This window comes from Pelophylax lessonae, assembly GCF_965119305.1.
Source record: "Pelophylax lessonae genome assembly, chromosome: 4".
Taxonomy (NCBI): domain Eukaryota; kingdom Metazoa; phylum Chordata; class Amphibia; order Anura; family Ranidae; genus Pelophylax; species Pelophylax lessonae.
Window position 1 is genome coordinate 51,923,474 of NC_138771.1, and position 13,805 is coordinate 51,937,278.

General features: G+C 44.6%; 1 protein-coding gene across 1 annotated transcript in view; it reads right to left on the reverse strand.

Annotated features, from left to right (window-relative positions):
- Window positions 1–1,072: 1,072 nt before the first annotated feature.
- Window positions 1,073–13,805, reverse strand: part of RLBP1 (retinaldehyde binding protein 1) — a 93,154-nt gene continuing 80,421 nt past the window's right edge. The window contains exons 7-8 of the mRNA XM_082255406.1: window positions 10,956–11,066; window positions 1,073–1,520 (exon numbers count right to left, since the gene is read on the reverse strand). Of these exons, the coding sequence (XP_082111532.1) occupies window positions 1,362–1,520; window positions 10,956–11,066 (270 nt within the window). The 3' untranslated portion in view covers window positions 1,073–1,361. The remainder of the gene's footprint in view (window positions 1,521–10,955; window positions 11,067–13,805) is intronic.

Below are 13,805 nucleotides of genomic sequence, written 5' to 3' on the forward strand. Positions count from 1 at the left end.
TTCTACATGCATAAATGTGTGCAAGCCATAACTTACTCACAGTGGTGCTAAATTAGTACTTGGGCTTGGGTGTAGCACCCCTTGTGACCATGGCAGTTGTTTATTGAGCATCCTGACTTTCTTGCTCAACCTATACATTGGGGTTGATTTACTAAAATTGGAGAGCACAAAATCTGGTGCAGCTGTGCATGGTAGCCAATCAGTTTTTAACTTCAGCTTGTTTAATTAAGCTTTGACAATAAAACCTGGAAGCTAATTGGTTTCTATGCAGAGCTGCACTGGGTTTTGTCCTCCCAAGTTTTAGTAAATCAACCCGATAGCCTCAGAAGCAGACAGGGTGATCATACACAGGCAGATCTCCTAATAAGAATGACAGGAAGTTAAAAAAATGCATCTGTTGTCATCCAAACCACAATGCCATGACTAAAGCCTCATACAGACTACTAGCTTTTTTATCGTTCCACCCAGAAAAAAAACTGACAGCTCAGGTCGGAGTGCCTGCATTAACTATCCGGCGTTAGTACAGTGATCTCCCCTGCTGTGCTATTGTGTTTTAAAAGGGGGATAGTAGACCTTTTTTGGTCATGACCCCTCAACAGAAGCCGGCCTGGCTGCCATACACACGGGCCATATGTCAGCCGATTTATATTGAACCAGCCCATGTTGCCTGACATTCGGCCCATGTGTACTAGGCTTTACAGTGACCACTGGGCTGACATGATAGAGTGAAAAGATAAAATGACTGTTACCTTTCATACAGTCACAGAGATTTTCCACCATGTTCTGATATCAAGGGCTAATTTCCTCCCAGATCTTGCAGATCATTTATGGTCACCCTTGGCATGTGTGCTAGTCAAGGTGTCCCATATGGATGACAGTGCATTACCATAATTTTTGTAGATTACTACACCCCACCAATCCCTCATCTTCCACCCAAAGGAGATAAATTAAAGGAGACAGGAAATAAGTAGTATTCCCCACTTCCCGGCATTCTGTACATACAAAGAACTTAGTGAGACTTTCCCATAATCTTAGCAGGCACTGAAATCTGGTGGCAACATGATTGATGACCCATTACTGCAGATTAATTCTTCCTGATTCCTAGACTGGATAGCAGCATAAGAGGTGGGAAGGCAGACATGAAATGAATAAGCATATATCCTGCAAATTTATATGGTTTCCTCTACTACAGATCAATATCTATCCATATATAAACCTTTAAGTATATACATTAGATAGATAAAACAATTTAGATAGATGTGCTTATAGTAGACCTATTTACTACCAGTAGAACTAGGAAACACTCAACATTTTTGTATTGACATACTGATACTTAAGGCATTTAACAAATATTTTGTTCTTCAAAGAGCCGTATCTTCAGAGTCATTTCTTGGTCCAAAGAGCTTCTCAGACACTATTCGTCCATCATATTTTGGCAAATTTCCTCCAAAGTCAGCGGGTAGTATGTCAGCATCAATTTCCTTGTAGAAACTCTCCAGGTCATCCCCATGCACAAACACCTAGGCAAAATAAAAAACATTAAACTTGAATTTAGCATGTTTGTGTGTGAACATTGGCTGCCATTGTTGAGCTTGTTCTAGAAATAGGAGCCACATTAGATAATTCCAGGAGGCCCTGGGCCCTCTTATGAGGGCACCACATGCTAATTATATTAGAAATCCTTATGTTTAAGAGCCAGATTAGATCATTTTGGAATGTTCTAGATATTCTATTCACTGGCTGCCTCTAGCTGCTGTATTTTCTGAGAAAAATTAGGCAGTTGGCGAAGTCCGAACCTCTAGTCTGCATACTTGTTTTGGGTCAGTGTTTCAGAACGGAGTGAAGAACAAGCAAGATAGTCAACTAGAGTTTAATAGAGTTCTCTCAGCACAGTTTATTGTGAAAATTCCCTCACCAAAGATCAAACTCCATCAAGACTTCACATTGAGAGCCTTGTTCCACCAGGGCTAGTTTCCAGATTTAATTTCTAATGACAGATTTTCAAGCATTACACAATGTGGACACTAGCTCAGTAAAGTATTCTTTCTAAAAACAAGTCTAAAGTGGGGTACGCACTAGTAGAAAATCTGCCGAAAATTCCCGTCCGAGGTAAAATCGTACGATTTTCGGCTACTGTGTACACCACTTTCAGCAGCCGATGCCGACATTTTCAACGAAAAAAACGGAGGGACAAACACCAAAATTTTTATCGTCCGTCCCCAGACAACTAATTTTCGTTTAATGTGTATGCAGTACGTCCGTGAAAAATCGGATACGAAAGACCACGCATGATCTGAAGTTTCTGACAAAAACCGGAAGTCTGGGAACAAATGTCCCAAAAAAAAAAAAAAAAAACGGACGAGAAATTTCTTGAACATTATGCACTGTCAACTAAAAATGGTAATGAACGCTGAGCAAGAGAGAGAAAAATCGGAGGATGTGTGTACGAGCCTTTAGACTCATTGGCGGACCTCATATACCCATCTCATCTCATACTGGCCTAAGAGTTCCCCTACGTACATCAGCAGGCTGACACTTCTCAGATTTATACATCATTGCCATGAGCCACGAAGCCTACTTATTTCCATAATCACTTTCCAATGTTGGCCCTGTTCACACTAAACTCTGTTTGAGAGGGTGTGGGTGGGACAGCCTTGCACTTGTTTTGTTTTTAAAGCCCAACTCCAGGAAACGTGACAGTTTCCCTTGCAGTGGGACTGCACATGCACTGCAAGGGTTAGGCTGGCCATACATGGAGCATATTTCTTTCCTACAATCATGAGTTGCGAGAAAGAAATTCACTTGATTCCCCATCAACACAGAGTGTCGATGCAGGAATCCCTCCTGCTGGGCAATTGTCTTCTGCTGGTGGGGAAAGCCGATCTCACTGGAAGAAAACATTGATTATTGCCAGTGGCTAGCTATAGCAGCCCCTAGCAATAATCGCAAGAGAATCCAGCAGGCTGGTTATACCCAAGTTGAACGATCGATCAACTTGGTACATTCAGCCTGCCCCTCAACAGTTTGAATCTCGCCCATTTCCTGCTGAAGCGGCCAAGATTTGAACCATGTATACCTGGCCTAAGTTGCTTGTTTAGTCTAGGGGAAGTTAGGACCACTTTTATTGCTCCCCTGGCAGATGGCGCTCCTCCACACTCCGACAGTGGACTTTCCTACAGTATCATCATGTCCAATGCAGTGCTATGGAGTCTACATTGGTCTTAATGACGTTAGGACCTTACAACACTGGAGCAGGAGGAGAAAATGCTGTGGGGACTGATCTGCCAGCACAGATAATCAGGTAAGTAGGTCATCATTTCTATTTCCCTAGACCTAAACTTTATTAAAAGAAAGGTACTCAGTGGGTGATAAGGGATCACAGCATACAGACTGAGCATGTAGAGCACCGCTGCACACCAGACAGCCAGCCTGATGATGTCACAGGCCAGACCCATCCAATGCTTTTCATCTGCAAAAGGACATCGTCAGGGAACCGGATCTGAGACTTGATCTCTATGCTGCGTTACCTTACCACCCACTGTGGGTACCTTTGTTTTGATGAAGTGGTTGTTTTTAAATGGTATTACACAATGTGGTCTAATCTTGTTCTCCTCTTTTACCACCATTGATGTACATTGTGGCTTGGCGGAAGGAGTGGATTGAGTCCATTAGCTGGAAGGGGTTTCTAAAATGCTGCAGATCTCTTAAAACTTAGATCATTAATTTCTGGTAAGACGCTGGAGCACATATTGGTGGCAGACACCGAAGGAGGCACTGAAGTGTGGTTGTTTATTGACACATCACTTGTGTGTTAATAAAGACTTTCAAATTCACAGAAAATGTGTTTGTTTCTCACTTTTAATGAGTTACAGATATGTCACTTTTTAGCAGATGTCACTTTGCATTTTGCACAGATTTGATGTTATTTACTGAGCTGGTCTTAAAGTGACAGCGCATCTATTGTGTATAATTATTGTTTTTGTCTTCTATTCAGACTGTTAATGTGCTGCTGTTCTATCCAATTTTATTTTTTTGCTGAGTGCAAAATAATCCTCTTTGGTTTAGGTTTTGTGATATAGCTCTATGTTAAAACAACTAAAGAAGCAAAATATATTAATGATTAGGGTCAGATAAACTAAGCTTACAATCTTAAGGCCAATAATTTAACTATAAGAAGGGTATGTGAGCTACAATTTATGGTTTGAGATAATATTCACAAAGACTTGGTAAATTCTTGCTGACATCATCTTATTATTATGACCATTCCGGAAAACGTTTGAAGGCCACTTGCACTGCTGCTATAACTGCTAATTTGTTTACATGGTAAAAGCAGAAAGTATTTCTACTTAGCTATCAAAAACCTTTAACACCTATTTTAATAGAGCACAAAGGCCAGTTTAAGTAGCAAGTGGAGAAATTTGTGATTCCTACTGACTATCAAAAACGTTCAAATTTTGCTGCCTGTTTGCTTTTTATGTTCCCATTGGAGACTACTAAACTAAACACACTTCTGTGGGTGGGGGTTAACACACCCAGTTGGGGAGCCTGGAACAAGCTCTCTGTAGTGCCCTTCAATGCCCAAATGGCAGGCTGAGGCTGCTGTCACGTGAAATCAGTTTTAAGGCAGAACTCAATCTCAAAAGCGAGGCTACTCCACATGTCCTAGAGGCTCGTGGGCGAGCGACATAGCTCTACGTTGCTTTGCCCAGTAGGGGCTGACCGCCGCAGTAAATAGTAGTGCGGCGGTCGGCAAGTGGTTAAACTCTTTAGATTCCATCATAGACAGTGTCCCTTCAATGCTCCACACAGATTATCCCTTGATTGATGCAGCATTTCTTGGTTGGTGCCACAGAACCTCCACCCAACCCCACCAGCACAGATTCCAGTCACCTAACTCCAAATGACTTGGGCCCACACTAAACTTAACAAACAAAGCTAAACCATAGGAAGCTCGTTCTTACTTCACATACAAGTTTTTAACCCCAATGAATCACTCTTTGCTCCCGCTGTGACATACAGGCCGGGTCCCTAGGACATTCCATGCTGTGATATCTGACCCGGGATGTGGGATACTGAATGCTAGGGAAAAAGCCAAACTCATAAGCTCCTTCACTACCAGGGCACCCATTACCTAGGCCATGTCTGTCACTTTCTGTCTGCCTGGCTGCTTATACACCTGACATTGTTTCCGTTGTCAATCGCAACGTCTCTGCAGCTTCCGCTGAATAGCTATTAGACATGGATACAGCTCTTTCCTCTACTCCTCCCTTTCCCCATTTCAAGCCCTAGTTCTTTGAGATACACCATTCACGCACCCCTGTAGTGACTTCAGACCAGGCAGTTTAAAGCAGCAGTAAACCCATCAATTTAACAATTTCTAAAAACAGTTACATTTCCGGCACGTGAGGGTAATGTAACTATCACATTGGTTGTACTCTCAACCAAACCGTCAAATCATCCAATGGCTGGTGTCATAACTGATCACATGTGCAGTAGCATGGCAGTTGAAGATTAAACAGAGGCCAAGATGACCGCTTCCTAGGCTAAAAACAATAGGAGGGCTATCTTCCACCTTAAGTAAGAACAAAGTTCTTTTATTAAAGTGGTTAAACATAATACGTGAACACTTTCTTAAAGCTATCTTCCATACACATACCTGTACAGAGTCCTTTAAGTGCCTTTTAATGTATCTCTAGGTGCGCCATTGTGCCCCATGAGGTAGTCATGCATGAAGTAAGTGAAAAAATCCATATCCTTTGGAACCCCGACTGGACTTCCACAAGGGGTGGTTGTGACGAGACCCTTGCTCGCCCTGTCCGCTCTCCCGACACTCCTCTGTTTCTAGTCAGTCAGCTTGCAGATCGCATCGTCTGATGGTTCGGTCAACCAAGGATCCGGGATCCGAACTACAGCTATGTGCCGTTAGGAATCCATTAGAACAAACACCAAGCAGGCTGTATGTAAGTTCAAGCAGGAAGACAATTTATTGGAAGAACACAGCACACTTTATACAGAAAGTGGAATATCCATGCAAATGAGGGCTTGAAATGAGTCAACAGGGATTGGTCAGATAGCTTTGACCAATGCAAATGAGGGCTTGAAAATGAGTCAGTAGTGATTGGTCAGATAACTTTGACCAATGCAAGGAGACAGAACCCCAGGGGGCAATCAATGTACACAATAGTCAGACACAGAACAATGGTTGTCTAACGAGCCCTGAATACACATTACTCTGTGTCAATACCTCCCTTAGCAGACAACAGGTGCGGTCATTAGCATTAGCCCACCTGACAATAGTTGAATGGGGAGCCACCCCAGACAGTCCGGCTCCTCAGAACTTCCTGGGATGACCATATTAGGAGAGGGCTTCCTGCTCAGAAACCTCATGGCAAAGGGAACAATTGACCTTGCTGACAAAAATGACGCAATTCAACCCCTCACCCATCTGTCTTTAAATTCCAGTGATGGTGAACACCATCACATATCTTCCCCCGGGTAAACAGTCCAACAGCCACAGTGGGACCCCCAACGGGTCAACTCGAGGATGTTGGAAAAGTAGTCTTAAGGTTCTAGGTCTGTCTGCCGGGATAACCCATCCGCATTCCCATGTATATTCCTGGTGTAGGGGTGTGGGGCCTTTGTGTAATTGAGAAATCTACACGTATGTGTCTTCCATCAAGTTCCATGCCATTTGCATGTTCTTTTGCCTCCTTTGCGTCTTCAACATTTTCAAAGCAGACAAACGCGAAACCCCTGGAACGCCGAGACTGCCGATCATACACAATGGATACATCAGCCATTGGACCATATGTTGAAAATACTTCTCTTAGATCTCGCTCCGTTGTGTAACGACTTAGGCCAAACACGCCCAAACAGAAGTTAGGATCAGGATTTACCGGACATACTCTACTTCCTATATGCCGCCTTCGATTTGACATGGGAGAGCGACTGTGGCTGTGACGTCTGGTGGTCCCGGCCATGGTGGCCTCTGGGGCATAAGAGGAAGTTAAATGGCCCAAATTGTTTCCCAAAAGTACTTCTGCGGGTAACTCGCGTAGCAATCCCACTCGCACATATCGCTCCCCTGAGCCCCAATCCAAGAGGACTTGGGCGGTGGATAAACGTAGCACCTGGCCCCCTGCTACCCTGACTGCAACAGTCTGGCCGGTCCGGGCTGACTGGGGAATCATGTGAGGCTGGATGAGGGTAATCGTAGCCCCGGAATCGCGGAGTCCCTGGGCCGGCTGCCCATTAACCCATACTGCCTGGCGATGGTGCTGCCGATTATCTCCGGCAGCAGCTTGGACAGGATCCGCTTCGAAAAGTTCGCCGCACTCTTCCTGAACATCTCGATGGATGGGCTCATTCTGGTAGCAATGAGCCGCTGGTCTGGATGGATGATATGTCTCTCGATACCTCGTGGATTGGCTAGGGCAATGTCGTTGCAGATGACCAGTTTGGTTACAGGTATAGCACTTAGGTCCGGTAGGAGGGTTGGGTCGGGCTGGGGATCTCGAGGCAGACCACGGAGGTACTGAAGTCGGCTTAGAGGCTGGTAAACTGGGCCGAGATAGTGGATAGCGCTCATTTTCGCCTGACCTTCGAGAGTCCAGATATTCATCGGCCAGAGTAGCCGCTTGTTGTACCGTCTGTGGTTGTTTATCTCGCACCCAATCCCGTACTACCGGAGGGGTGTGGTTAAAAAACTGTTCTAATAGTACTAGCTGGGTGATGTCCTCTATGGTATGAGCGTGGCTTCCCTGGAACCAGCTCTTAAGGTTCCGCTGCATATGATGTGCCCACTCCACGTATGTTGTGTTGGTTTGTTTCCGGGATTCTCAAAACTTAATCCGGCTGGCTTCGGGTGTAATGGCAAATCGGGCTAGCAAAGCTTCTTTTACCCAGTCGTAGTCTTTAGCGTCTTCGTCCTCCAGGGCCCGAAATGCATCCGCCGCTCTGCCAGTTAAATTACTCGCCAGTAAAACGACCCAATCTTGGGACAGTACTTCATGTATCTGGCATAGTCTCTCAAAGTCCTGCAGGAATGCGTCAATTTCCTCCTCTCCTTCCTTAAATAGTTTGAACGCCCAAAAGGGCAACTTACGGACAGTCGCTGCATCTTTAGGCGTTTTCTCCGATTGACGTATTTCTGCCATTTTCTGCTCATGTTGCCGCTCTCGTTCCCTCTCTTGCCGTTCTCGTTCTTTGTCTTGTCGCTCTCGTTCTTTCTCTTGTCGCTCATCCTGCAGCTGGATGTCTCTAATGGCATTCTGTATGGCGGTCTCTGATGGGTTAGCACCATATAATGCCAACCGCTCCCGAACTCGTTGCTGAAAAAAGTCTTCAACTGACCGGGGTCCTGCATCACCATCCCTCTGATCCATCTCGGCTAGCTCACTGATCAGGGTGGCCTTGTTCTTTGTCCCACCGGTCCCTCCGCGGCTCTCAAGTAAGTCTTTCAGCGTGGCTCTCCTGCATGCTGCATAGCTGGTCATTGACTCTGGTGGTTTGGAGTGTCCCGGTAACTGGAGAGCAAATCCCACCGCTGCCAACCAATGTGACGAGACCCTTGCTCGCCCTGTCCGCTCTCCCGACACTCCTCTGTTTCTAGTCAGTCAGCTTGCAGATCGCATCGTCTGATGGTTCGGTCAACCAAGGATCCGGGATCCGAACTACAGCTATGTGCCGTTCGGAATCCATTAGAACAAACACCAAGCAGGCTGTATGTAAGTTCAAGCAGGAAGACAATTTATTGGAAGAACACAGCACACTTTATACAGAAAGTGGAATATCCATGCAAATGAGGGCTTGAAATGAGTCAACAGGGATTGGTCAGATAGCTTTGACCAATGCAAATGAGGGCTTGAAAATGAGTCAGTAGTGATTGGTCAGATAACTTTGACCAATGCAAGGAGACAGAAGCCCCAGGGGGCAATCAATGTACACAATAATCAGACACAGAACAATGGTTGTCTAACGAGCCCTGAATACACATTACTCTGTGTCAATAGGTGCAGTCATTAGCATTAGCCCACCTGACAATAGTTGAATGGGGAGCCACCCCAGACAGTCCGGCTCCTCAGAACTTCCTGGGATGACCATATTAGGAGAGGGCTTCCTGCTCAGAAACCTCATGGCAAAGGGAACAATTGACCTTGCTGACAAAAATGACGCAATTCAACCCCTCACCCATCTGTCTTTAAATTCCAGTGATGGTGAACACCATCACAGTGGTAATGGTAGCAAAGTAGCAATTACATCCTCAGCATCACTCTCCTTCTCTTCCCATGTAGAGAGCAACCAACCACACTGACCTAGATAGAGTTTTTCTTTTTTATATGCTTTGCCTTATCAGAAAAACCTGGGAATACCTGAACAGCAAGGTTGACCCTTACCTCTCAGGGAGCACCACTTCTGATGGGCACTTTAACTAAATATTGCAAGTTACCCTACATAAAATACATTTAAAGTGTTACTAAACCCAGGAGCCTGCATTCACTATATCTGTCTCCCACAGTACACAGAACATGGAAAGGCAAATATTTTAGTAAAGATAAACTGCTAAAGAAAAAAATGAGGTTGAAGGATTATAAGAGGTGCATGAAAGTCAGCCAGCCCCCAGTCTGTTGATGGGGGAGGTTGGGCTGTCTCCCTCTCACCTGTTCCCCCATCCATCCATTAGCAGCCATGTGCTCCCAGTGTGGAGACACTAAATTAGAAAGTGTTAGGACTGCAGATAAAACAGGGTGCCGTGTAGTGGCTCTGCAGCTTACGCATGCGTTTGCAAATGTGTGTCAACTAAACCCCTGTTCTTTGTATCATGAGACAGGTCTACTTGGTTGGTGACAGACTGTAGGGTGAGTACATCAGGCTGGGGGCTGGCTGACTTTAATGCACCTCTTATAATCCTTCAGCCTCATTTTTTTTCTTGATACAGGGATGGAGACGCCGGGCACCACCTGCTGGGGTCTCACTTAAAGTCCTACCTAGCCTATTGTGTTTATATAAACTGCTAAATACCTTTTCTCATCAGCAATATACAGCAGTCTTGTGACTTATATCAGTGTCTGGGTAAAGCTTGTAGGAGGAGTTTTCATTCTACTCTGACTGTCCTATGATGCTGCAGGACTCCTGACCCTCTGTCTGCACAGTGCTGATTGGCCCTGTGCTGATCACATGCACCTTCCCAAGAAAAACAAACTGTGCAGAGTGCCCCAAGGGAGATGGATTGGGGACTTTGGAAGGAGGGGAGGATCACAGAAGACATGATCAAATAGCCCTTTTACAATGCATAACCCCTTAGATTCCACAGTGAGTATTACAAGCATGCTTTACTGCATTTACAGCATCATTTTACTGTTGGGGGTTTAGTAACACTCTAATTAGAGAAATAATTAACACAAACAACACAATAATACCTAAGTAAGCACCTGCTTACACGTCTGATTCCAGGTGCCACGAAATGTGAGAAACCCCCTAAAAGGGCCGCAATCAACAAAAATGAGTTGACATCATTTATAACCCTTCCACACTATTCTAAACCTATTTTAATTTATTGCTGTCTATGTTCCTTTTTTCCTACAATTCCTGACCCTGAATAGAGTTTAAAAAAAGTTTTAATACAGCCTAACCTTTAGCGATTTCCAATTTTAGAACTAAATCGCAATAATAATTTTCACAAAGCTTCAACAGAAACACTTATCTCTCAAGGTTACTTTGTACTATGCATATAAAAGCAGATTTATTTTGGGAATATAATATCAGTGGTCCTTTATTGGGAGTCCCCTGTAATTTCTATGAAATAATGCATTTTATTGTCAATATAATGACCTTAGTGTTGTTTATCTCAAATTATGTTTAAATTAGCCTTGTATGCAGCCACTGAGTCATAGTAACATAATGCATAAGCAGCTATCAGTCCTGAGAAAAGTTTTACTTGCTTTTCACTGACTCACCCTTTCAAGGAGTTTACTCTTCAGAAATGGTTTAACGACATTGTAGGTTGTGGTGAAGTACCAGGGCTGGTGTATGAAATGAACAGCTTTAAACCTGGCAGGAAAGGAGTCCTGTTGGTAACAAATGTGGACAAAATATGAAGTTACACAATGCATACCGACTTTAGAAACAAAACCATATTTGTATGAAAGAGACACGGCTATGGCAGCAGGTGCTTAGGATTGAAAAGCAGCAGTGCACAATGGCTTAGTGGTTGGAACTTCTGCTATGAAACACTTAAGGTCATTCGTTTAAATCCCAACCAGCCCACTACCTGCATGGTGTTTTGATGCGGGGGTTTCCTCCGGGTACTCCAGTTTTATTTTTTACACATTTCAGTGACATGCTGGTAGGGTAATTGGCTCCTGTCTGAATTGATCCTAGTCTGTGTATGTAAGAACCTTGGATTGCAAGCTACTTGAGAGCAGTGACTGATGTGAATGTACAATATACAAAGTGAATCGTAAATGTTTGGCACTGTATAAATACCTGTAATAAAAAAAAATTAAAAAAGCATCAGAACAGACCTATACCTAAAGTGGAGTTCCACCCAAAAGTGGAACTTCTGCTCATTTGCTCCCTCCATCCCTCCGGTGCCACATTTGGCACCCTTCAGGATGGAGGGTGGAACGGGTACCTGTTTTTGACAGGCACCCTTCCCCACTTCCGGGAGATGGCGCTGCGGTGCTGTCCCTCGGAAGTTTGGCCCCCTCCTCCTTACCCTGCCGCCGAGCCAATCCGAATGCGCAGTGCGCTTCGCGCATGCACATTAGGGACCCGCCCGTGAAGCCACAAGGCTTTACTGTTGGGCTCCCTCACCGGCAATGGCGGCGGCAGCACCCGACAGCAGATGGAAGCATCGGCTGTGGTGCCGACATCACTGGACTTCAGGACAGGTAAGTGTCCTAATATTAAAAGTTAGCAGCTACAGTAGGTGTAGCTGCTGACTTTTAATTTTTGGAGGGGGAGAGGGGAGGCTGGAACACCACTTTAATTTGCAATGGTGCTGCTATATCTGAGTACTTAGTGCAACTTCATATGGGCCTCTCTGCTTCCCTCTGTATTTTAACAGAATGCCAGAATGAAATACTGCTCATGCACTTCTTTTACACAGGTACCCAGGGGGCAGTTGATCTACGTTTTTGCCGCCCCAACATGGTGCTGCTCAAAGGAGTACACATTGCCACAGTCGCAATGCTTTGCATCCTGGTGTGGCAATTTTAATGCTACTTGCAGATTTTGACAGGCAGCACGGTTACACCGCCTATCACGTAAACTAATAGGGCCTTGTCACGCCTTAAGTGACAGCCAAATGATTGTCTCGCAGGTAAGCATGGATGAGCATGCATGTTGGACATTGAGGTTTTGGCACCTAATTGACTATTTAAATTTGTACTGACGTTCAGAAGATTGTTGAGTAGTTGTCAGCTTCTGTGACTTGTGACCAAATCCTGTGTTTGTATCTGTGCTCTGACCCGGCTTCATCTTGACTCTGTTTGATCCCAATGTTCTGTTGTGACCCCAGCTTGTGACCCAATCCCGTCTTCTGTCTGTTGAATAAGTACTTTCTCTGCTCATCTGATACCGACCTTGGCTTGGCCCTGACTCTGATTCTGTTTCCTGATTCTGCACTTCTACTGCCCCGTTGTGGCTGATTCCTGCCTGCCTAACTATGCTTTAATATCCTGCATCTGCTAGCTCCTAGATTGCCTTCTGTATAGATTCCAGTCTTGTGCTCGCCGCATCTCCTGCACTATCCAGAGCATCTTCCAGCTAGTATCTTCTACAGGCACCTGTGCCACTCTGTGCCCTGTTATACCCTTAACTCCTGGGGTAACGGGATAGGAGGTGTAAGGGAAGCCCTCTCATCATCTTGACCTCTGCCAGGTACAAGACATTACGTCAGGTAGAATCTATTGCACCCTATGGTTTCAGTGTATCTCTTTTGAAAAAGTAGAGAACAATAGACAACCAATCAAAATATTCTAATTTCCAATTCCTACTGCCAGTGATCTGATGTCTCCTAATGTGACATTTTGTGGCATAAACACAGTGAGATTTTCAGCCTCAAGATTGGCATATAATATATTAAACAGTTTGGCCTTTCTCTCCTTCTTCCTTTGAATGGTCAGCTTTCCATAGCACTATAAATATACAGTATGTTGACTTCAAACCTTACAATGTTGGTACAAGCAGATGAAATTAAAGCGGACCTTTGTTTAAAAGTGATAATGCCACTATTCCTCCTCTCCCCCCTGTCCATAACACCTTTGGTGGTTTTTTTTTTTTATACAGGGATTGGCTACCATTTTGATAGTTATATACTCCTAATTTCTCAATTCTCACTGAGGTAAGAATGATGTCCACTTTGGCCTACCCCCTGCCCACACCCTCTGCCCGCAGCCTCCTGGGACTCATCACACTTCTGAGGAGGATACAGGATCAGTCCCACATTGCCACGCCGGCTGTGATTCCTCAGCAAGTCTCAGTCAGCTCCCAAATTCAAGGTGGCAGTGCTGGGAACCTGCAGCAAGTTTGAAGAACCACCTACGGGAAGACAGCACTGGACTCCAGGCATTGGTCCCTAATTTTAAAAGTCAGCAGCTCCACTATTTGGAGATGCTGACCTTGAACCCTCATGCATACTGGAAGGAAAAAAGCAGCATCAAAAGTGTGCTCAAAGCCAGATTTTTGCAAATGTGTTTAGGCACGTCAAGCGCTTGAGCATTCATTCATTTTATTATTTTATTTATGTTCATTTATTCTGGCCATTAAAATAAATATTTGCTTAAGCGCAAATCATGTTCACG